Raw genomic sequence first — 26,049 nt, forward strand, 5'->3', positions numbered from 1 at the left:
TTACATTAACCATGTGAACCAATAAAACTTTACATTACCAATAAGTGTATTCAAAATAACAGCTAAAATGTACCTGTATGATAATGATATGAAGCACAGTAGTACTCAATGAAAATTAACGTTGACGAAAGGTAGTGCACGGCAAAGTGATTTTACATGAGCTCAAGATCACTGGATGGTTCATTTTGAGGCATCAAAGTGGCCTGTTTCTAGCAAGGAAGCCACCTCCTCTACTCCCTAGGGCCTTGGAAGGTGATGTGTTGTTCATGGCTTGGTAAATGGGTTCTTTTTTGTGAAAAACAATGTAACTGGTAGTATTTGTTTTCTCTTTTCTTTAAGCAAGGCAAGCAAGGCCTCAAGCCAGAATGTCTTCCAACCCATGCTGGTTTGGAAGCATGCATTGCATAATATTGGTAAATCACTCCAGCCAAACATTCAAGAGGTAGTCCTTCATCTACCTCTTCATCACTGTCACCATCTGGATCTCCCTCTTCTTCACTGATAGACTTCATAATTAAGTCAATTTCTTCATTTGTAAGAACTTCTTCTGCAAACAAATTATCAAATCCTTCACCACCCACAATGCACACCAGCTTCAATATCTTATGAACAGCACCTGCTTTAATTTCATTGACTTGCAACAAACACTGTCTGTTTCACTTTTAATTTCTGTTATCATCGTTTGCAAGATACTGATACAGTCTGCAATGTTAAATTTCCACAAGTAGGTTAGTACGCTGAACTGAATCATGGTCCATGGGTTCCACAATTCTCTGCATGCTATGGGGGTTTACATGGCTTTATGAGAGCGTTGCCAGTGATCATTTGAAAAATTCTGGTACATGAACAAATTTTAGGTAAACATTTCAAAAGAATCTCTATGATGGTGGCAACACTCATACAAAGTTATACAACTGTATTTTGTTTCTATTCTTTTATACAGCATAAAATAGATAAAATTTTGGCAACATCTGGCAACCCCATTGCATAAAAAAAAAAAAAAAAACATTCTGTATATTGAAACAGCATCAACATTTATATAGCTATTTCGTTTTTTGCTACAGAATTGTATTTATGAAGATATTTGGCAACTCCTCCCACCAGCATACCCCACAATGACAGTGGACAGAGTACCAGTACTCTTGAAAAGGTCAAAGTAAGGTGACGTCACTCCTGGCACTCTAACCATACACAACATTTTTGATTCATGCAAGCTACTCCAGATTTAAGAATATTTGCTGGAAGACCATCAGTTCCTGGGGTATTTTAGTTGTTCATCATCTTCAGTGCCATTTTAACTTCATCCAAGGTTACATTATGATTTTCCCCTTGTGCAGACTCTATCTGATCTTCTTCCTAAGGTGTCACCACATTTAAGAGTTCATTAAAATGTTTTTTCCACCTGTGGTTAATCTGAGATGGTTCACTGAGGAGCAAATCTGTCTTGTCTTTCACTGAATTGGTAAAATCTTGTTCTCTCCTTCTATAAGATACATCAATACTGTAAATTAACTTCTTTGTCTCATTGCTATTTCTGTTTAGGTCATTAGCAAGCTCATCCCATTTGTCCCTCTTTCCCTTTCTTTTGCCTCTCTCAGCTTCTCTTCTCTTATCAATATAAGTAGCTTTAACATCAGGATTTCTTGTCTTTAACCCTTGATGGCTTGTTCTCCAACACCACCGCTCTCACCTCTTTGTTCCACCACAGCATGTTCTTGGTGTATTTTCCTACTGTTTTGCTTGATACTATATCTTCAGCCACATCTCACCATTATGTCTCTGAATCTGGACCATTCCTCCTCAATGGAAGTTCACATGTTGAGTGGTCCTCTCTCAACTCTCCCTAAACTGTAAAGCTGTTGTCTCATCACTGAGCCTCTCAATTCTGAATCTCCTCTTTTTTTCTTTTGCAATTTCATTGTCTAAGCATCATTCCAATAGTACCATGTCTATTTCTGTGATACATGTGATTACAAAGCTGCTTACTACAAAAAAATTATCCACACACCCTCTACTTTTCCTAAAGCCAAACTGTTCCTCACCATTTACTTCCCTTGTTCTTTTATTAATCCTTTAAATTACCACTCTCCCATATACCTTCCAACTATATTCAACAAACTTATCTTTTTCCTTTTTTAAAGGAGAGCTATACAAGCACTCCTCTAGTCCTCAGGCACACTCCTCTCCCTTTGACACACAGAGAACTTCACAAGCCAATCTACTATAATTGTTCTTCCCTTTATCAGACATTCTGCATTACACCCATCCAACCCAAGTGCCTTTCCAGCTTTCATCACCTTCAATGCTCCTTGTACATCATCTTTTCCTATAGCCCTGTCATTTTCATCTCCCATAAGTAATTTTCCAAGCTCTTTCCACTGCCTCAATAAATCAATCATTAACCACCTCCATATTATATTATCAACGCTCTAAAATCTCTACCCATCTTCTCTTTAGTCTTCACTTCTATTAAAATTTTGTGTATCTGCACCCTTTACCTTTTCCTCTTTACCTACCTCACCCCTATACTCTCTTCACTTTCTTCCAAACAACTGTTTCTTCGTTTTCAAAGTTTTGTCAAAATCCTACCCCATTTTATATCTACCCTCCTCTTTGCCACTTCCCTAGTTCTACATACATACATATACCAAGGCTTTTTTCCCCTTACAAGGGAGGTAGCCAAAAAGGAAAAGGCATAAAACCATTCCCACCCATTCCATCCCTGAATACACTCCACACCCCTCCACCCTCCCTCTCATCTTAGCACCTCCTGGATGACGTGTCATCCCTGCACCTTGTCCACTGCCCTGGGTCAGAAGCAGTGTCGCAAGACACAGCACATCCACAGCAAGGCCGCTTCATTAAATTGGCGACCCCCCCTTCTCCGTCCCCCCATGCATTAAGGAGAAGACGGGGAGACAACCCTTCGGGCCACTAGGGAAGGAATTTTGACTTCCCTAGTTCTAGTTTGCAATAATCCACATACACTCACTTCTCCTCTACTACCTCATTCACCTCTTCATCCCATCATTCACTACCCTTTCTTCTATCTCCTCCTATTCTCCTCATCCCATAGACCATCTTTGCACCTTGTCAATTCTTCCTTCAAACTTGCCTCTCCTTTATCCTTCACCACCTCCCACACTTCTCTCAGTTTCTTCTGGTATTCTTTTCTTTTCACTTCTCATTCTATTAGTTTACTGTTAATACCTCTCTACCTCCCACCCTTTTCTCCATTTTCATTTTCATTTCTACCAAAAAATCACCTGACACTCCCCATTCTCTCCCCTACGAACATAAATGTCCAGAACTCTTCTTAATCTTCCTTTTGGTACCATTACTAAATCTATCAATGCCCTACCAACCACCCTTCCATCCACCACCTTTGCTCTCTTCTTACACACAGTTTGCTATCACCAACTCCCTTTCTAAACACATCACCATCATTTCTCCACTAAGATTCTTATCTGGCACCTCAAAACTCCATACTACTCCATCTATTGGCTCAACACCTACTCTAGCATTGAGATCACACAGCACCACTACATTCACATTCTTCCTAAAACACTAAGCACTAATTTAGATATACCCAAAACATCCCTTTCCTCTTCACTTTTCTCACTAACAGGTTTGTACGCACTTACAAAAACCTGTCTCCCAATCCAGCTTCACCTTCAACACATTAATCTTGAAGACACCTTCCTCCACTCCACCACTGTGCACTTTCACATCTCTTCACATCAAGAAATGTGGTACAATGGAGTTTGGAAAAAGTAAAAATAGAATATCGGGGCAATATGAAATTGGTACAAAGGAAGTTAAAAAAGTTAGCTCAGAAAGGGACCTAGGAGATATCATCAGCAAAGACATGTCACCTGACAAGCACATCAACAAAATAGAGAAATCTTCAATCTACTAAGATCAATGAAATTGGCCTTTGATTATTTGGAAGAGGAAATGGTAAAGAAAATATTAGTTACACAGATAAGACCAAGATTGGAGTATGCTGCAACACTATGGACACCCAGTACTAAAAAGAATATAAAGAAATCAGAAAGAATTCAAAGTGCAATGACAAAGATGGTACCAACACTCTCTAAATTGACATACACACAAAGATTGTCCAGAATGGAACTACCAACCCTGGAACAAAGAAGAGAAAGATGTGATCTACTGGACATTTACAGAATTATGAAAGGGATGGAAGTCCTCGACAGAGATGATATATTAAAGTGGGATAAGAGAAAAACAAGATGACATGAAAAACTCAAAAAGGATAGTTATAGAAGAAATATGAAAAAGAATACTTTCCCACATAGAGTGGTGGATATTAAACAAATTGGATGAGGCAACAGTGTGTGCAAACTTGATGCTGAAAGATACAAAGATAGGTCACTGGGAGGACGGCTCTCTTCCCATAAAATACAACTAGGTAAATACATTGATAAGACCAAGATTGGAGTATGCTGTGACACTATGGACACCCACCTGGTCTGGATGGATGCCATGCAGAATGTCTTAAAAAAGGAGGTACAGTGATGGTTGTATATGGATGATGTTGTGACTGCATGGGGAGAAATGGGCGGGGGGGTGGGGTAGTGTGTGTGAGTGAGTTTTGACGCAGCCCGAAGGGATTTTTCCCCGTCCTCTCCTTATATGCAAGGGGGGACGGAGAGGGGGGGTCGCCGATTAAATGAAGCGGCCTTGCTGTGGATGTGCTGTGTCCTGCGACACTGCTTCTGACCCAGGGCGGTGGGCAGGGTGCAGGGATGACCCGTCATCCAGGAGGTGCTCAGATGAGAGGAAGGGTGGGAGGGGTGTGGAGTGTATTTAGGGATGAAATGGGTGGGAGTGTTTTTATGCCTTTCCCTTTTTGGCTACCTCCCTTGGAAGGGGGAAAAAGCCTTGGTATATGTATGTATGTACAGTGATGGTGGACTGGTTGGTGAGGTTATTTAATGTTTGCTGGAGAGAGGGTAGTATTGCTGGAGGACTGGAGGAGTGCCTGTATAGTTCCACTTAACAAGGGAAAAGGGGACAAGTGTGAGTGTAGTTTCAGAGGGATTAGCTTGTTAAGTGTAGTTGGGAAGGCTTATGGGAGGATCTTGATTGAGAGGATTAGGAGAGGAAGAGAGGGAGTAATTGGTGAGGAACAGTGTGGATTTAGGATGGGTAGAGGTTGTGTAGATCAGATCTTTGTAGTAAGACAGATATGTGAGAAAGCTATAGGAAAGGGGAAGGATGTTTTTTGAGCTTTTATGGATCTGGAAAAGGCTTACAATAGGGTAGACAGAAAGGCACTGTGAGAGGTTATGCAGATATACGGGATAGGAGGAAAGCTTCTAGGAGCTGTCAAGAGCTTTTATGAGAGTAGTAGAGCTTGTGTCAGGATTAGAAATGGAGAGAGTGAGTGGTTCGAGGTAAAGGTGGGACTTCGTCAAGGATGCGTTATGTCACCCTGGCATGGATGGGGTAGTGTGAGAGGTAAATGCAAGGGTAGTGGGTCAGGGATTGGAGATGGTTAAAGAAAATGGAGAAAAGTGGGAGGTGAGCCAGCTGCTGTTTGCGGACGACACTGCGCTTGTGGCAGGATCAGAGGAGGGATTGAGGAAGTTGGTGACAGAGTTTGGGAGATTATGTGATAGAAGAAAGCTAAAGATAAATGTGGGTAAAAGTAAGGTGATGAGATGTACAAGGGGTGAAAGTGGCAACAGACTGGAAGTGAGCATTAAGGGAGAGCGACTGGAGGAAGTGGATAGTTTTATATACTTGGGTGCAAATATGGCAGGAAAAGGTGGAGTGAAGGTGGAGGTAGAATGTAGATTGAGAGAAGCGAGTAAATGCCTTGGTGGATTAAAGAGTGTAATGAGGAATAGACATTTGGGAATGGATGCTAAGAGGAGACTGTGTGAAGGAGTGATTGTGCCAACAGCACTGTATGGGGCAGAAACATGGAACATAAGAGAGGAGTTTGAATGTGTTTGAGATGAGGTGTCTGAGAAGTATGATGGGGGTTACTAGGCTGGATAGAGTGAGAAATGAGGAGGTGAGGAGAAGAATGGGGGTGGGAATGGAGTTGGGAGGTAGGGTTGATGAAAGAGTATTAGGATGGTTTGGACACATGGAAAGAATGAGTGAAGAAAGATTAGTAAAAGAGGTATGGAAGGCAGATGTGGAGGGAGTGAACATGAGGGGACATCCTAGGATGAGGTGGATGGATGGGGTGAAGGGGGCTTTGGGGAAGAGGGGAATGTCTGTTGAGGAAGGACGGGAGAGGACAGAAGACAGGGGTGAATGGAGAATAGTTGTATATGGATGATGTTGTGATGCATGAGGTGGAATGGGCAGGGGGATGGGGGATGAGGTAGTATGTGTAAGGAAAATTTGACGCAGCCCAAAGGGATTTCTCCCCGTCTTCTCCTTTTATGCATGGGGGGATGGAGAGGGGGGGTTCGCCGATTTAATGAAGCGGCCTTGCTGTGGATGTGCTGTGTCTTGCGACACTGCTTCTGACCCAGGGCAGTGGACAAGGTGCAGGGATGACCCGTCATCCAGGAGGTGCTAAGATAAGAGGGAGGGTGGAGGGGTGTGGAGTGTATTCAGGGATGGAATGGGTGGGAATGATTTTATGCCTTTTCCTTTTTGGCTACCTCCCTTGTAAGGGGAAAAAAGCCTTGGTATATGTATGCAAGTATGTATAATGAAATTAGTAAGAATACAAAGAGCAAGACAAAGATGGCACCAACACTTTCAAAATTGACATATGAACAAAGATTGTCCAAACTAGAACTACCAACCCTGAAACATGGAAGAGAAAGAGGAGATCTATTGGCCATTTACAGAATCATGAATGGGATAGAAGTCCTTGACAGAGTTGACAGAGAAGATTTATTAAAGTGAGATAAAAGAAAAATAGGACATGAAAAGAAACTCAAAAAGGATAGTTATAGAAGAGATCTGAAAAAGAATAGTTCCCACACAAGAATAGTGGATGTCTGGAACAAATTGGACAAGGCAATAGTGTGTGCAAAAACCATACAAGAATTTAAGAAAAAACTAGTTGCTGAAAGATACAAAGACGGGTCACTACTAGTATAGCTCCCTTCCCATTTAATACAACTAGGTAAATACAACAGATTGACTTCCTCCCTTGCACCCTCATCACTCCCAATACTCTCCTCACCATACTCCCAAACTTGAAAACATCCCTCCCTTTCAACTTTCACTTAACTCTAATACATCCATCTTTCTTCTCACAAATTGACAATATCTTCCATTTTACACATCTTTACTATAACCACATTTAATCACCCAATTTCTATGATTCTGTTTAGTTCTCCCAGACCCTCTTATGCCTTGCATGATGACCATGCAGGCAGCAGGATCCCCAGTCCCATCACTCCATCCCACTTGCCTTTTACAACTTGTATGGGAAACACAGTGATAGAATAATTCTTTCCACCCTACCACAGGGGATATGAAGATATTGAGTCATAGATGTGGTTAACCTGTATAGCATCAACAGCGTTAATCTAACACTGCAACTTTCAACTAGAGCATCAACAACATTAATTTAATCCTGCGATAGTTGCCATAGCAGCTGCTTCCTAACAAGATGGTTTGGGTGAGCTGGGTGGCTTCTACATATCACAAAATCCACAATAAAGTTATGTCGTAGCACATTTGTAATATAATACTGATGACCCACTTTCGGAGAAGAATAAGCGAAAGTATTAAGATCTGTATATTTCGATCACTAACTGTGATCCTCTTCAGCAGATGTGAAGAGGATCACAGTTAGTGATCGAAATATACAGATCTTTATACTTTCGCTTATTCTTCTCCGAAAGTGGGTCATCAGTATTATATCACAAAATATACAATTGCACACAGTGATTGGAGCTTTTGGGAACTCAGTTATATAGAATTTTGATGAGTTACAAATGTCCTGCTGTAAACTACATATGTTTTGCTGTCATGGGTTAACTTAATGCCACCCACATACCTTTTCATAACTCTGTCACACTGCAGAGTGTTGGGGGAACAGGCAGCACATTGTATTCATGTTTTGGAAAATGTGAATGAGGGAAAGAATATTCTAAATTTATAACCTTACCCTGACCTCATGCTGATGGTGGTCACAGATGCAGATATATTCAACTGTGAGTACGTTTTTCATGCTCTACCTCCCTTGTAAGTGGGAAAAAGCTTTGGTATATGTATGTATGTATGTACTTTCATTTTATCATACATACATACATATACCAAAGGCTTTTTCCCCCTTACAAGGGAGGTAGCCAAAAAGGAAAAGGCATAATAACCATTCCCACCCATTCCATCCCTGAATATACTCCACACCCCTCCACCCTCCCTCTTATCTTGGCACCTCCTGGATGACGGGTCATCCCTGCACCTTGTCCACTGCCCTGGGTCAGAAGCAGTGTCGCAAGACACAGCACATCCACAGCAAGGCCGCTTCATTAAATCGGCGACCCCCCCCCCCCTCCATCCCCTCATGCAGAAAAGGAGAAGACAGGGAGAAATCCCTTCGGGCTGCATCAAAATTTTCTCACACATCCTCACCCTCCATCCCCCACCCATCCCACTTTCATTTTATGCTATCTTAAAACAAATTATACAAAAAACAAATAATAAAAAATCAGCCAACGCCAACATGTATTTGATTTATACACTTGGCTGATGATGTATGGGTGGCCAGTTTCAATGGAACAACATACAGGAGGGAGAGTTGATGTATAAAAGTAGCATCATTCCTCTATGTGTAAAGATTCTACTCTAACGTATACAGATGATGTGTGGCTCTAGTCCATAGTAACATCCTAAAACAATCCCTGAAGCATTAGCTGCATGTTACCATGAAATCATTACCAAGTTATCATGCAGTCCCTCTTATATCGATTATAATTTTGTATATGCTATTGGCTTTTTCTTTCTTTATAGGGGGTGGCCAAGTCAAAGCATGCCTTAACTCTTCATGGGAGAAAAATGCAGACACAAGCGTTCCCAGTTTTCTCATTCCATAAAAATGTGGATATTAAAAACTAAAAATTGACATTCCTTTATGAGTGAAAATTTGTCAGTGAACATGGAAGGATGTCGTTTGATTATCTGTAGGGGCATCATTACATTCCCCAAAATATTGAATGGAAATAACAATACAGCCAATACTGCAGTACAAGGCACATACCATTAAGGGAATGTATTCTATCATAAGTACAACAATGTATAACAAGCTCCATTTCTGTACCTAAAACAAATTTATTTTCTAAAACTGTAACATATGAGTATGGATGCATCTCATCCTAAATCAATTAATTCCACTTTAGGGTGTAGGCAAGGATTATTTCCCTGCAAGGCCTGCTCCACACTGGAAGAAAACTATCTGGCAATGAGCCCCAACCCAATTAAGTATCAAAACTACTTTTGCCTCTTACCAATAAGTTCCTGCTCCTTGAGAAGTGAGGTCCATCCCATAGTCTGGGTGATAACTGTCCTCATCCATTACTTTGCTTAACCCAAAATCAGTAATCTTGACTTCCCCAAGAATGTTGCCATCCGTGAGGAGAATGTTGCCTGAAAAATAATGGAATTAAAATGTAAATACATACAGATACCAATGGCTTTTTCCCCTTTACATGGGAGGTGGCCAAAAAACAAAGATATAAAATCCACTCCCACACATTCCATCCTCACATACTCCATTCCCATCCACCCCTTCCCTCTCTCTTATCTTAGCTTCTCCTGGGTAACAAGTCATCTCTGCATCTCACCCACTGTCCTGGGTTGGAAACAGTGATGCAAGAAACAGCACATCCACACCAAGGCCACTTCATTAAATCAGCAACCACCCCCCCCTCTCCATCCCTTCATGCAGAAATGGAGAAGACAGGGAGCAATCCATTTGGGCTGCTTCAATTGATTACTTTGCATAAGAGTAATGAGCAAACGATTAGAGAATTAAGTGACCTAAAGAGCGAAATTGATATCCTCAAAAAAAGAAAATGAAAGAATGAAAAATGAGGACAAAAGTAAAAATGAAGTAGGTCAAAGAGCAATTACAGGTAGTGACCAGAAAGGTGGAAGAGTCAATTAAACAAACAGACCTCCTTGAAATAAAAAAAATCAATGTAAACAAGAACAGGAAAATAAAAAAATATCCTTTAGAGAAATAGTACAAAAGCAGATGGAGGAAAATACAAAAGAAACATTTATGAAAATAATTAAAGAAAAGGAAAATTGGGTGAGAGATACAGTTGACAAAAGTATGCATTGTGGTCCATGATATCCAAGAAAAACATACATGCATACATATACCAAAGGCCTTTTCCCCATTACAAAGGAGGTAGACAAAAAGAAAAAGGCATAAAAACCATTCCCACCCATTCCATCCCTAATACACTCCACTCCCCTCCACCCTCTTATCTTGGCACCTCCTGGAAGACTGCTTATCCCTGCATCTTGTCCACTGCCCTGGGTAAGAGGCAGTGCCGCAAGACACAGCACATCCACAGCAAGGCCGCTTCATTAAATCAGCGACCCCTCTCTCCATCCCCTCATGCAGAAAAGGAGAAGACGGGGGGAAATCCCTTTGCGCTGTGTCAAAGTTTTCTCACACATACTACCTTACCCCCCCATCCCCTCACCCATTCCACCTCATACATCACAACATCATCCATATACAACCATTCTCCATTAACCCCTATGTTCTGTCCTCTCCCATCCTTCCTCAACAGACATTTTCCTCTTCCCCAAAGCCCCTTTCACCCCATCCATCCATCTCATTCTAGGTTGCCCCCTCATGCTCACTACCTCCACATCTGTCTTCCATACCTCTTTTACTAATCTTTCTTCACTCAATGTGTCCAAACCATCACAATACGCTTTCATCCACCCTATCTCCCAGCTCCCTTTCCACCCCTGTTCTCCTCTTCACCTCCTCATTTCTCACTCTATCTAGCCTAGTAACCCCATCATACTTCTCAGACACTTCATCTCAAACACATTCAAACTACTCCTCTCTTATGTTCCATGTTTCTGCCCCATACAGTGCTGTTGGCACAATCACTCCTTCATACAGTCTTCTCTTAGCATCCATTCCCAAATGTCTATTCCTCATTACACTTTAATCCAGCAAGGCATTTACTTGTTTCTCTCAATCTACATTCTACCTCCACCTCCACTCCACACTTTCCTGCCACATTCGCACCCAAGGATCTAAAACTATCCACTTCCTCCACTCACTCTACCTTAATGCTCACTTCCAGTCTGCTGCCACTTTCACCCCTAGTACATCTCATCACCTTACTTATACCCACATTTAACTTCAACTTTCTTCTTTCACACACTCTCCCAAACTCTATCACCAACTTCCTCAATCCCTCCTCCGATCCTACCACAAGCGCAATGTCATCCGAAAACAACAGCTGACTCACCTCCCACTTTTCTCCATTTCCTTTAAACATCTCCAATCCCTGACCCACCACCCTTGCATTTACCTCTCGCACCACCCCATCCATGTATAAGTTGAACAGCCAGGGTGACATAACACATCCATTCGCCTCCTCTTCCTCTCTTTATTTTTTTCCAAAACATCTTTTTATTACATACATATACCAAGGCTTTTTCCCCTTTACAAGGGAGGTAGCCAAAAAGGAAAAGGCATAAAATCATTCCCACCCATTCCATCCCTGAATATACTCCACACCCCTCCACCCTCCCTCTCATCTTAGCACCTCCTGGATGACGGGTCATCCCTGCACCTTGTCCACTGCCCTGGGTCAGAAGCAGTGTCGCAAGACACAGCACATCCACAGCAAGGCCGCTTCATTAAATCGGCAACCCCCCTCTCCGTCCCCCCATGCATGACGGAGAAGACGGGGAGAAATCCCTTTGGGCTGCGTCAAATTTTGCTCACACATACTACCTCGCTCCCCCATCCCCCTGCCCATTCCACCTCATGCATCACAACATCATCCATATACAACCATTCTCCATTCACCCCTGTCTTCTGTCCTCTCCCGTCCTTCCTCAACAGACATTCCCCTCTTCCCCAAAGCCCCCTTCACCCCATCCATCCACCTCATCCTAGGACGTCCCTTCATGTTCACTCCCTCCACACCTGCCTTCCATACCTCTTTTACTAGTCTTTCTTCACTCATTCTTTCCATGTGTCCAAACCATCCTAATACTCTTTCATCAACCCTATCTCCCAACCCCCTTTCCACCCCTGTTCTCCTCCTCACCTCCTCATTTCTCTTTTTATTACTTTCAAAATTTTCTGTCATCCTCTTACCCCATTTCACATCTGCTCTCCTCTTTGCCTCCTTTACCTTGTTGAACAACACCTTACAATCCTCAAGAAAATGGGCAGTGTGAGAGGTATAATGCTATAATCTGGAAGCACATAACCCTTCTTCTGGCATTCAAGAACCTTTATGAATGTCAATGGGAAACAATGTTGCCTGATGCTCTTCATTCAATTAAGATTTCTGCTCTGCACAGCCACCAATGCTACGCCTCAAGAGAGGCTCTTCTCATACTAGCGTTGATCTCCCAGTGGCCATTTAATGCCAACTTGGTTATCTGTTCATGCACCTGTCTTACTACGCTGTCACATTCACACCAGTAAATATGAGCCCTTCTTTAATGAGGTTCAGTTGTTAAAAGCAAATCCACAATATGCTAATGTAAGATTTGCTGATGGCTGTGAATCAACAATATCAGTGCATGACTAGGCTCAAACTGGTAATGTATCTTTGTATGAGAGGCAAAAGGATCTCAATGTTGGTCCTACTAGAGACAAGTACAGTGAAGATTCTTCCAGAGCCTACTGCCAATTCATCTGAGTTGAACTCTTCCGATGCTGTAAGTGATCAGAGTATATTCACCACGGAAGGATATGAAGGTTGATTCACTTCTGGCCCGGTGCTTCAGCTAGTCTCCAACGTAGGGATGAACCCTCCACTCCTATAGATGCTGGTCCTGAACAATTGCGTCAATCTACATAGGAACGCCACAAGCCTCTTCGCTATGTAGAGCAATGATTCTTAAAGGGAGGAGAGAATGTGGTGATCTGGGCTTTATAAAACTAATTGTATTTGTTAACTTATCTGAAATGAGCATAATTTCTTATATTACTTTTTGTTTTCAGATTATGCTGATGTATTTTGGTTGAATAAAGCCTAAATGTTCTGAATAATCTTTGTGAATACAACAGTGAGGGAGGACTTTCTCTATGGGACCTATATCTGGGGGATTGTTGTTGGAGTATTGTGTTTGATGTTCTTTTTTGAAAGGCTTGTTCAGTTATCTGGATGAGTATGTATTTACCTATTTGTATCTTATGGGAAGGGGAGCTATGCTCATGGTGTTCTCTCTCTGTATCTCACAGTGTCTAGGTTGTTCTTAACTTCGTTTATGGTTTTTGCACACACTTTTGTTTTGTCTAGTTTGTTCCATACATCCACCACTCTCTCTTGAGAGCTCTTTTTTTTCAGGTCTCTTCTATAACTGTCCTTTTGGAGCTTCCTTCCATGTACCCTTGTATTTCTCTTATCCCAATTTAGTAAGTCATCTCTATCAAGGACTTCCATACCTCTCATAATTCTATAGTCAACAAGTTACCTCTTTCTCTTCTTTGTTCCAGAGTCAGTAATTATAGTTTTGACAATCTTCATAGGACAGTTTTGAAAGTGTTTAGGCCATCTTCATAGTTGCTCTCTGGATTCTCTCAATTTTCCTTTTATTCTTTATGGTACTGGGTGACCATAGTGTCGCTGCATACTCCAGTCTTGGTCTTATCACTGTGACTAGTATTTTCTTCACCATTTCTTTGTCCAAGTAAATAAAAGCCACCTTTATTGATCTAAGCCAATTTTGTTAATCTGTTTATCAGGGGACATGTCATTTGTGATGATTACTCCCATGTCTTTTTCTGATCTCACTTTCTTTACTATTCCTTCAATTATTCTACTACTATTCCTTACTATTACTTCTCACTATTCCCTGTGGTGGGGGAAAAGAATACTGCCACCAAGTACTTCCACTTGGATCGTAAGAGGCGAGAAGAAAGGAACGGGGAGTGGGACTAGGCATCCTTCTCCTTGTAGCCCCACAGGGGTCATTCCTAAAAGAAAAAGTAAAGGCATAAGAGGGTCTGGGAGTTTTCCGACCAGCACCCTAAGGTTTGGGTCTTTTAATGTGCGTGGATGTGGTACAGATGAGAGTAAAAGGGAAGAGATAGGTAGTATGTTTGTCAGAAGAAAGATGATGTGTTGGCTTTGAGTGAAACTAAGTTGAAAGGGAAGGGTGAGTGTAAGTTTGGGAGTGTAAGTGGGAGGTTATCAGGAGTGAAGAGAGGACGAGGGAGGGAAGGGGTGGCTATTCTAGTAAGTGAAGAGATAGGCAAACGGGTAGTGGAGTGAAAGGAGGTTTCCTCAAGGATAATGTGGATGAAGGTGAAACTGGGAAAGGAGATGTGGGTCTTTGTAAGTGCATATGGGCCTGGTAGTGAGAAAGAGTGTAGAAGAAAGGGAGGCCTTTTGGATAGATTTAAATGAGTGCATAGAGGATTTAAGGAAAAATGTCAATGTAATAGTACTGGGAGACCTTAATGCTAGGGTAGGAAATGGTCCAATTGATGGAGTGGTTGGGAAATGTGGAGTTCCAGGAAAGAATCGTAGTGAAGAGTTGATGGTGGAAATGTGTCTAGAGAGTTGATGATAACAAATACAGTGTTTCGGAAGAAAGTCAAGCATAAGTACACATGGGAGAGGGTGGTGGATGGAAGGGTGGTAGATAGAGCATTGATGGATTATGTAGTGGTAAATAGGACTATGATAGGAAGAGTTAAGGATGTACATGTGCTAAGGGGAGAGGGTGGAGGAATATCAGATCATTTTTTGGTGGAAGGTAAGTTGAGAGTGGAGGATAGATGGAGAAAGAGGAAAGGGACAAAAGGTAGGGAGGTGCTTAGAGTGACCTCTTTAAATGAAAATGAGTACAAGAAGCTGAAGGAGGAGTGGGAGGAAGTGAAGGATACAGTAGAACTAGGTGTGGAGGAATGGGGATGGTTCAAGGAGGGAGTCACAAAGTGTGCAAGGATGGTGTGTGGAACAAGAAGGATGGGAGGAAATAGAAGGAAGGGTAGTGAATGGTGGGATGAGGAAACAAAGAAGGTTGTAGAAGAGAAGATGCGAGCTTTCACAGATTGGTTACAAAATAGGACGAGGGAGTCATATGAGAGGTACAAAGAAAAGAAAAGAGAAGTAAAGCAAAAGGTAAAGGAGGCAAAGAGGAGAACAGATGTGAAGTGGGGTAAGAGTATGACAGAAAATTTTGAAAGTAATAAAAAGATGTTTTGGAAAGAAATTAAGAGAGGAAGAGGAGGCGAATCAAGTAGAGAAGAAAAGGTAAAAGGAAGGTGCAGATGGAGAGATGATAATGGAAGAGAAGGCAGTAAGGGAAAGATGGGCAGAGTATTTTAGGGAGTTGCTAAATGTGAAGGAGGATAGGGAGGGAAAGATAGTTGCAGTGGGAAATGCTAAGAAAATGACCGTGATGAGTAAGGAAAATGGAGGAGAAATAAGGAAGGATGAAGTGAAGGCAGTTGTTAAGATGATGAAAGCAGGTAAGGCACCTGGTCTGGATGGATGCCAAGCAGAATGTCTAAAAAAAAGAGGTACAGTGGTGGTGGACTGGCTGGTGAGATTATTTAATGTTTGCTGGAGAGAGGGTAGAGTGCCGGAGGACTGGACGCCTGTATAGTTCCACTTTACAAGGGAAAAGGGGACAAGTGTGAATGTAGTAGTTTCAGAGGGATTAGCTTGTTAAGTGTAGTTGGAAAGGCTTATGGGAGGATCTTGATTGAGAGGATTAGGAGAGGAAGAGAGGGAGTAATTGGTGAGGAACAGTGTAGATTTAGGACGGGTAGAGGTTGTGTAGATCAGATCTTTGTGGTAAGACAAATATGTGAGAAAGCTATAGGAAAGGGGAAGGATGTTTTTTGGGCTTTTATGGATCTGGAAAAGGCTTACGATAGGGTAGACAGAAAGGCACTGTGGGAGGTTATGCAGATATACGGGATAGGAGGAAAGCTTCTAGGAGCTGTCAAGAGTTTTTATGAGAGTAGTAGAGCTTGTGTCAGGATTAGAAATGGAGAGAGTGAGTGGTTCGAGGTAAAGGTGGGACTTCGTCAAGGATGTGTTATGTCGCCCTGGCTGTTCAACTTATACATGGATGGGGTAGTACGAGAGGTAAATGCAAGGGTAGTGGGTCAGGGATTGGAGATGGTTAAAGAAAATGGAGAAAAGTGGGAGGTGAGCCAGCTGTTGTTTGCTGATGACACTGTGCTTGTGGCAGGATCAGAGGAGGGATTGAGGAAGTTGGTGACAGAGTTTGGGAGAGTATGTGATAGAAGAAAGCTAAAGATAAATGTGGGTAAAAGTAAGGTGATGAGATGTACAAGGGGTGAAAGTGGCAGTAGACTGGAAGTGAGCATTAAGGGAGAGCGACTGGAGGAAGTGGATAGTTTTAGATACTTGTGTGCAAATGTGGCAGGAAAAGGTGGAGTGAAGGTGGAGGTAGAATGTAGATTGAGAGAAGCGAGTAAATGCCTAGGTGGATTGAAGAGTGTAATGAGGAATAGACATTTGGGAATAGATGCTAAGAGAAGACTGTATGAAGGAGTGATTGTGTCAACAGCACTGTATGGGGCAGAAACATGGAACATAAGAGAGGAAGAGAGAAGGAGTTTGAATGTGTTTGACATGAGGTGTCTGAGAAGTATGATGGGGGTTACTAGGCTAGACAGAGTGAGAAATGAGGAGGTGAGGAGAAGAATGGGGGTGGAAAGGGAGTTGGGAGATAGGGTTGATGAAAGAGTATTAGGATGGTTTGGACACATGGAAAGAATGAGTGAAGAAAGACTAGTAAAAGAGGTATGGAAGGCAGATGTGGAGGGAGTGAACATGAGGGGACATCCTAGGATGAGGTGGATGGATGGGGTGAAGGGGGCTTTGGGGAAGAGGGGAATGTCTGTTGAGGAAGGACGGGAGAGTACAGAAGACAAGGGTAAAAGGAGAATGGTTGTATACGGATGATGTTGTGATGCATGAGGTGGAATGGGCAGGTGGATGGGGGGTGAGGTAGTATTTGTGAGCAAAATTTGACGCAGCCCAAAGGGATTTCTCCCCGTCCTCTCCTTTTATGCTTGGGACGGAGAGGGGGGGTCGCCGATTTAATGAAGCAGCCTTGCTGTGGATGTGCTGTGTCTTGCGACACTGCTTCTGACCCAGGGCAGTGGAAAAGGTGCAGGGATGACCCGTCATCCAGGAGGTGCTAAAATAGGAGGGAGGGTGGAGGGGTGTGGAGTGTATTCAGGGATGGAATGGGTGGGAATGATTTTATGCCTTTTCCTTTTTAGCTACCTCCCTTGTAAGGGGGAAAAAGCCTTGGAATATGTATGTACTTTCTTTACTTCATTGCACCAATTTTATATTATCCTAATATCCTTTTTATACATACATATACCAAAGGCTTTTCCCCCCTTATAAGGATGGTAGCAAAAACACAAAGGCATAAAAACCACTCCCACCCATTCCATCCCTATCACACTCCACTCCCCTCCACCCTCTTATCTTGGCACCTAATGGATGACTGGTCATCCCTGCACCTTTTCCACTGCCATGGGTCAGAGGCAGTGTCGCAAGACACAGCACATCCACAGCTAGGCTACTTCATTAACCCCTTCGATATAATGACGCCTACATAGGCGCCATGAGAAGCAAGTGGTACACGAGGATGCAGATGTCGGCATCTTGATTATATATATTGTAGTTGTATCTGCATGACCCCCATACTCTGTAAACTGGCTTCATCATATTTTCTATGGTTATCAAAATTCACGGATGAAAAAGAACGAGCAATACAGCGGTAACTTTTTATAATGCGAGTATTATGACGCAACATCGCACGTGTGGCAGCTAATGCTGCCCGCGAGATTTGGCCCGTATTGAAGGGGTTAAATTGGTGACCCCCCCCCTCTCCATCCCCTCATGCAAATAAGGAGAAGACAGGAATAAACCCTTCTGGCTGTGTCAAATTTTTCTCACACATACTCCCTCTCCCCCATCCCTCACCCATTCCACCTCATGCATCACATCATCCATATACAACCATTCTCTATTAACCCTTGTTTTCTGTCCTCTCCTGTCCTTCCACAGACATTCCCCTCTTCCCCAAAGCCCCTTTTATCCCATCCATCCATCTCATCCTAGGTCAGCCCCTCATGTTCACTCCTTCCACACCTCTTTTACTAGTCTTTCTTCACTCATTCTTTCCATGTGTCCAAACCATCCTAATACTCTTTCATCCACCCTATCTCCCAACTCCCTTTCCACCCCCGTTCTCCTCCTCAACTCCTCATTTCTCACTCTAGCCTAGTAACCCCTATCATACTTCTCAGACACCTCATCTCAAACATATTCAAACTCCTCTCTTATGTTCCATGTTCCTGCTCCATACAGTCCTGTCGGCACAATCACTCCTTCATACAATATCCTTTTAGCATCCATTTCCATTCCCAAATGTCTATTTCTCATTACTTTTTAATCCACCAAGGCATTTACTCGCTTCTCTCAATCTACATTCTACCTCCACTCCTCCCTTTCCTGCCACATTTGCACACAAGTATCTAAAACTATCCACTTCCTCCAGTATCCCTCCCCCAATACTCACTTCCAGTCTGCTGCCACTTTCACTCCTTGTACATCCCATCTCCTTAATTTTAATCACATTTATTTTCAACTTCCTTTTTTACACTTTCCCAAACTCTGTCACTAACTTCCTCAATCCCTCCTCTGATCATGCTATATGTGCAGTGTCATCAGCAAACAACAGCTGGCTTATCTCCCACTTTTCTCCATTTTCTTTAACCATCTCCAATCCCTGACCCACCACCCTTGCATTTACCTCTCGCACCACCCCATCCAAGTATAAATTGAACAGCCAGGGTGACATAACATCCCTGATGAAGTCCCACCTTACCTTAAACCACTCACTCTCTCCATTTCTAATCCTAACACATGCTCTACTACTCTCATAAAAACTCTTGACAGCTCCTCAAAGATTTCCTCCTATACCATATATCTGCAATACCTCTCACAGTGCCTTCCTGTCTACCCTGTCATAAGCCTTTTCCAAATCCATAAAAGCCAAAAAAAAAAACATCCTTACCTTTTCCTATACCTTTCTCACATATCTGTCTTACCACAAAAATCTGATCTACGCAACCCCTACCTGTCCTAAACCCACACTGCTCCTCAACAATTACTCCCTCTCTTCCTCTCCTAATCCTCTCAATCAAGATCCTCCTATAAGACTTCCCAACTACACTTACCAAGCTAATTCCTTTGAAACTACCACACTCACACTTGTCCCCTTTTCCCTTGTAAAGTGGAACTATACAGGCACTCCTCCAGTCCTCCGGCACTCTACCCTCTCTCCAACAAACATTAAATAACCTCACTAGCTAGTTCACCATCAGTGTACCTCCTTTTTTCAGACATTCTACATGACATCCATCCAACCCAGGTGCCTTACCTACTTTCATTATCTTAACAACTGCCTTCACTTCATCCTTCCTTATTTCTCTTCAATTTTCCTCACTCATCATGGTCATTTTCTTAGCACTTCCCACTGCAACTACCTCTCCCTCCCTATCCTCCTTCACATTTAGCAACTCCCTAAAATACACTGCCCATCTTCCCCTTACTGCCTTCTCTTCCATTATCATCTCTCCATCTGCACCTTTCACCTTTTCTTCTCTACTTGATTCACCTATTCCTCTCTTATTTCTTTCCAAAACATCTTTTTATTACTTTCAAATTTTTCTGTCATACTCTTACTTTCACATCTGCTCTCCTCTTTGCCTTCTTTATCTCATGCTTTACTTCTCTTCTCTTTTCTTTGTACCTCTCATATGATTCCGTCATCCTATTTTGTAACCAATCTGTGAAAGCTCGCATCTTCTCTTCTACAACTTTCTTTGCTTCCTCATCCCACCACTCACTACCCTTCCTTCTACTTCCTCCCATCCTTCTTGTTCCACACACCATCTTTGCACACTTTGTGACTCCCTCCTTGAACCATCCCCATTCCTCCTCCACTCCTAGTTCTACTCTATCCTTCACTCCCTCCAAGTCCTCTCTCAGCTTCTTCTTGTACTCCTCCTTTTCTTTCTCATTTAAGTAATTCACTCTAAGCACCTCCCTACCTTTTGTCCTTTTCCTTTTTCTCCATCTATCCTCCACTCTCAATTTACCTTCCACCAGAAAATTATTTGATATTCCCCCACTCTCTCCCCTTAGAACATGTACATCCTTAACTCTTCCTATTATACTCCAATCTACCACTACATAGTCCATTAACATTCTATCTGCTACCCTTCTATCCACCACCCTCTCCCATGTGTATGTGTGCTTGACTTTCTTCCTAAACACTGTATTTGCTATCATCAACTCTTTCAAAACACATCTCCACCATCAACTCTCCACTACAAATTTTTCCTGGAATTCCATACTTCCCAACCACTCCGTTTATTGGTTCATTTCCTACCCTAGCATTAAGGTTTCCCAATACTACTATATTGACATTTCTCCCTAATCCCTCTATGCACTTATTTAAACCCATCCAAAACTCCTCCCTTTCTTCTACACTCTTCTCACTACCAGGCCCTTATGCACTTACAAAACCCACATCTCTTTTCCCAGTTTCACCTTCATCCACATTAACCTTGAAGAAACCTCCTTCTACTCCACTACACGTTAACCTATCTCTTCACTCCTGACAACCTCCCAACTACACTCCCAAACTCACACTCGCCCCTCCCTCTCAACTTAGTTTCACTCAAAGCCAACACATCCATCTTTCTTCTCACAAACATACTGCCTATCTCTTCCTTTTTACTCTCATCTGTACTATATCCACACACATTAAAAGACCCAAACATTAGGGTACTGGTAGGAAAACTCCTAGACCCTCTTATGCCTTCACTTTTTCTTAGGAATGTCCCCTGAGGGGCTGCAGGGAGAAGGATGCCTAGTCCTGATCCCTATCCTGCTTCTCTCGCCTCTTATGATTCAAGTGGGAAGATTTGGTAGCAGCATTCTATCCCCCACCACAGGGTAGGCAAAAAAAGGAAATGAATATTCAGAGAAATGGTACAGGATAGTAACAAGGGGTTGGGGGGCCAACATAATGGCAGGACAGTCGAAGTATAATAAAAGTGTCATCATTTCTCTGTGAACATAGCCCTCCTCTATCACAAAGTGATGTGTGGCTCTGGTCCATAGGGGCGCCCCATACAGACCCTAAAGTATCAACTGCATGCTACTTTGCCACAATAACATGCAGCCAATACCCGAGACACGGTATCCTTTCTATACCTTTTCCAAATTCCATTATGCTACATTTCTTACTATTGAAGTCCATTTCCCACTTCTGATTCCATTCCCAAACCCTGTTCAGATCTGTAGTGACTCACAAACTGTTTCAGTACTCACTTTCTTCAACAGTTTTGTCATCTGAAAAGAAGCTCATGTAATATTCCACACTCTCCCTGTCATTCACGTAAATACCAAACATTGTTGGAGCCAATACTCCTTGTGGAACTCAACTGATCACCTCTTCCCAAGTAGAACCCTCATCTCTGAGCACTACTCTCATTTTTCTTCCATGCAAGAAATCATCCATCCATTTCAGTAGTTTACCTTGTATCCCTCCTATGGTTTCCAGTTTTCTTAATAACTAAGTTTTTTGTATGGTACTTTGTCAAAAGCTTTTTGTAGGTCTAGGAAAGCACAATCAGCCTATCTGTCCCTTTCTAGTATTATATCTGATAGTCTTGAGTAGAAACAGATCAAATTTGTGGCACATGATCTTCCCTGTCTAAATCCGAATTGTCTCGGATTTAGTATATTGTTCTCCTCCAGATGTTTTATCCATTTATTTTTGATAACTTTTTTCATAAATTTTGGCTACCATGCTTGTAAGGAAAACTGGTCTGTAATTTGTTGGGTCTTCTTGTTTCTTCCTTTATATATTGGTACAATATTAGCATTTTTCCAGTCTTCTGGTATTTTTCCTTCTTTGAGGGTGCAACTTATTATATTATAAATTTTGTCTATTAATTCTTTTTACATTCTTCTAGTATCCAATTTGCAATTTCATTTGGGCCATGAAATTTCATGACATGAAGGTTCATCATTGGCTCCATTATTTCTTTTCATGTTATTATTATTTCCTTCACTCATCTCACTTCTCGCCCTTTATCTCAATGCTGTACATTTTCTCTAGTGAAAAACCAATTCAAAGTGATTGCTATGACTTCAGCCATTTCTATATCTTCTGTCTATTCCATATTCCCTTGGCATATTTTTACTATTTCCTGTTTGTTTTTTAGTTGACCATTCACTTACCTATAGAATAGTTTTGGTTGATCCTTACATTTTCCTACTGTCTTTTTCATAGTTTCCTTTTCCTTCCTGCATATTTTTACTTATTCATTCCTTTGATATATATTTCCCACTTTCTAGTTTTTTTTCTCTCTTTATTTCTTCTTTCACCTTGCTGCACTTTCTGTTAAACCAGCACTTGATATACACCTTTTCCTGTTTTTGCTTTGGGACATCCACTTCTTCATAATAGATTTCCATCAGAATCATCCATTTTTCTTCCACTTGTGTCTCTTCTTTGTAGAATTTTTCCCAATTCACTTCTTGAAAAAAATTCTTAAGTTTCTCAAACTCTGTTTTACTACACATCTGTCTTCCTTTTCTGTATTTCTCATTTCTCTCTATATATTTCCTCCTTTTGTTCTAACCCAAGTAATATGTGGTCACTCTTCCCAATTGGTGTCCTGTATTCAATTTTATCCACAATTTCTGGTTCTGACGTAAATAATATATTAGTCTCAATGGTTCTTTATTATTTTTATATCTGGTATTTTCTTTTACCTACTGTGTCATTACATGCCTTTTCCTTTTTGGCTACTTCCCTTGTAAAGGGGAAAAAGCCTTGGTATATGTATGTATGTATGTCATTATATGTCCTATAGTCATGTCAAGCAATACATTTCCCCATAGATCCTCTCCACCTTTCACTGTTATCTCTTCCTAACAGATTTCTTTGCAGTTAAAATTTTCCATAAGTACATTTACTCCACCTGGGAGTCATTTTCTAAACTATTTAGAGTAAGGAGCTGAAACTTCTCAGGTAAATAGGTATCCATGTTGCCTACATTTTAGATGAAACAGAGTGATGTATGTACACATGTACGTATACCAGTAGCGACATTTAAAAGTGCACAGCACCGTAATAAGTGGACCAATTTGTTTTATATTTTGGCTATGATTAGTCAGTAGGCACACCTTGGGCCAGTCATTGAGTAATTGAACAATTTCCTTTATACTTTTGCAAACAGGCATTTCAATTTTAATGTCTGGCGAAAATCACGAAAAATAAAAAAAAATTGGTCGTGTTCCCATTATTACTCCTAACTCTTTAATCCTATTCAAAATATTCAAATGACTGGCCCTAGTAGTTACTAAAAGTAATATTCCCTGTAAGTTTCATCTAAACCTGATGTATTTTAGATTTTTTATGATTAAAAAAACGTCAAAAAATATTGAACGAAGATATGGCAACTTGAAATATAAATATATCTGTAACTTGACTGGTTTTTGCATGGCTTAATCCTTATTATATAATGGGTAAGTACAGTACAAATAATCATACTTCAATGATAAGTACTTTAAATACTGAAAAACTAAAGTATAAGTATATCACAGTAGTGACGACGCACAGACACCACCATAATAAAATTTGCTTTTTTGCACCTCTGTTGGTTTCTTCATACAAAACCTCACTGCTGGGGGTCTTTAGGGTATCTAAATCATCATCTCACCACATTGGCATCTAACAAGTGAATCTATCCACGGCAAAAACTGCTCTTCTCCACAATCATAAATTCACATTCATTCTTATCTCCCCTCTGTACAATTTCAGAGCTAATATCTAATTTTCTTGCTGCATTAGAGATGAATGAAGTACTTGATGGTGTAGAGCTGGCCACAGGTGTCGAAAGAGGTGCAAGTGGGGGCAGTGGTGGAGTGAGAGGTGGTGAAGTCTTAGCTAGTCGTCTTTGACTGTTTGCCATCTTTATCTGTTGTTTTTTTGTCATTGTGGATATTCTTTTTGTTACCCATGATGACTGTACTAATGAGTAATATATACTAGCTAAGGTAATAAATTGCCAGGAGAGCTCATGAGACATGCATACTCCCCCTTTCAGAACTAGCAGGTACCTGACATCTAGCTTGAGCTCAGAGTTGCCAAGCAGCCAGCCTGACTATCCCTCCACCTTCCTCCCTTCCCCTCCAGCCTCATACTGTCTGCTGAAGCACTGGGCGAGCGTAAATTCAATCAAATTTCAATGTTATCCGATGAGCTTGAAGGTCCTAAGTGGGATGCCTTCCTCTAGTATGGGTTGTGCCTTTAACACTGTCCATTTACCCCCCCCCCCACCTTTAAATTGCACACGTCTGGAAAATTATTTGTCGGGATTCATTTCTAAATGGTATACAAACATTTTGAACCCAGTTTTGAAAAATGCTATATCTTGACCAAATTCACCCCAGGTGTCGCATACCCCCTTAAGAATGTCATTTAATGAAAGCCTTATCTTCTAACATTTTAGAATACTCTCTCTCCAAGAACCCATTATTGGGGGCACATAAATCACCACAAAATTTCTACTTTTCATGTCACCTTCAACTTTTATCATGATCATTTCCACCCTGTTCCCTCCATTTGTAACTTTTGTCACATCTAAGTTTTTCATGGGATGGTTGTGTTGGAGAGCTTGTCTGGTGGGGTTATTGCTAGTGCTAATTATGTTTATGTTGAGTTGTTCAAAAATTTTGTGTCCTTTCTAATTTACTGTTTCTACGAGATGCAGATGTCCTATGGTTACCATGTAACCCTGCTGTATGGTCAGATTGTAGGCAATTAAACCAGTTTCCCCATTCGTGACCCACCAGTGAGGAGGATGTGTTCCTCTCCCAATTCTATAAACTAAAACTCTCCCATGAGCCTTTCCAACTATATTCAAAGAAGTGATTCCTCTAAAACTACTTTGTTCACATTTGTCCTCTTTTCCTTTGTACAGGGGAACTATACAACCACTCCTCCAGCACTCTCCCCTCCCTTAGGCACACATAAAACAACCTTACTAACCAATCTACTAAAACCGTGTCTCTTTCTCAGACACTGCAATTCATAAGAACCACTCAACTATGCCTCCACAGCATGGTTCCCAACAATCAGAAAGAACACAAACAAGGGAGACTTTCCTTACCTGGTTTGAGATCATAATGAATGATGGGAGGTTTGATCTCATTGAGGTACTTGAGGGCTGATACCACCTGCATGATCACTGACCGTGCCTCGCGTTCTGGAATCGTCTTGTGCTGCAAAAAATGTATGAATTTAGGGATTGCTTATGTAGATCTCATGGAATAAGACACACATCATGGAATTAAGAAAATATTAAAAGAATGCTAAGCAAAATGGTTTGGGAATAGTTTATAGATGGCCTTTTGCCACTATTGTCCATTTCCAGTACTTTGCATTTTTTTGTATTTAACATCAATTCCCATTTTTGGCTCCATGCAAAAATAGTATCTAGATCTTTTTGCAATATTCTTCCTTCCTCCTCAGAGGACAGTAGAATATTGCATTTACCTAATTGTAGTATGCAGGAAAGAACCAATGTTCATTGGGTCCATTCTCCTACTCTTGACATTTTGTCATACCTAGACTCATATTGAAGAACAGTAAGTGGGTCTTGTCTCCACTTTTCTAATTCTGACAGGTTATCATTTAGTTCACTCAATCCTGAGATTAATCCATCTACATTAGTATAGGCCACTTTTATTATTATTTTTTTCTTTTCCATCCCATTTTCTGTTC

The 26,049-nt window shown here is 41.4% G+C and overlaps 1 protein-coding gene across 8 annotated transcripts in view; it reads right to left on the reverse strand.

The window, feature by feature from the left end:
- Positions 1-26,049, reverse strand: part of Tlk (Tousled-like kinase) — a 474,415-nt gene that overhangs the window by 45,355 nt on the left and 403,011 nt on the right. For all 8 annotated transcript variants that reach the window (XM_076205681.1, XM_076205685.1, XM_076205686.1 and 5 more), the window contains 2 exons: positions 25,436-25,547; positions 9,456-9,594 (listed from right to left, as the gene is read on the reverse strand). In XM_076205681.1, the coding sequence (XP_076061796.1) occupies positions 9,456-9,594; positions 25,436-25,547 (251 nt within the window). The remainder of the gene's footprint in view (positions 1-9,455; positions 9,595-25,435; positions 25,548-26,049) is intronic.

This window comes from Oratosquilla oratoria, chromosome 22, assembly GCF_046742065.1.
Source record: "Oratosquilla oratoria isolate Oo_2021 chromosome 22, ASM4674206v1, whole genome shotgun sequence".
In the NCBI taxonomy this organism is placed as follows: Eukaryota; Metazoa; Arthropoda; class Malacostraca; order Stomatopoda; family Squillidae; genus Oratosquilla; species Oratosquilla oratoria.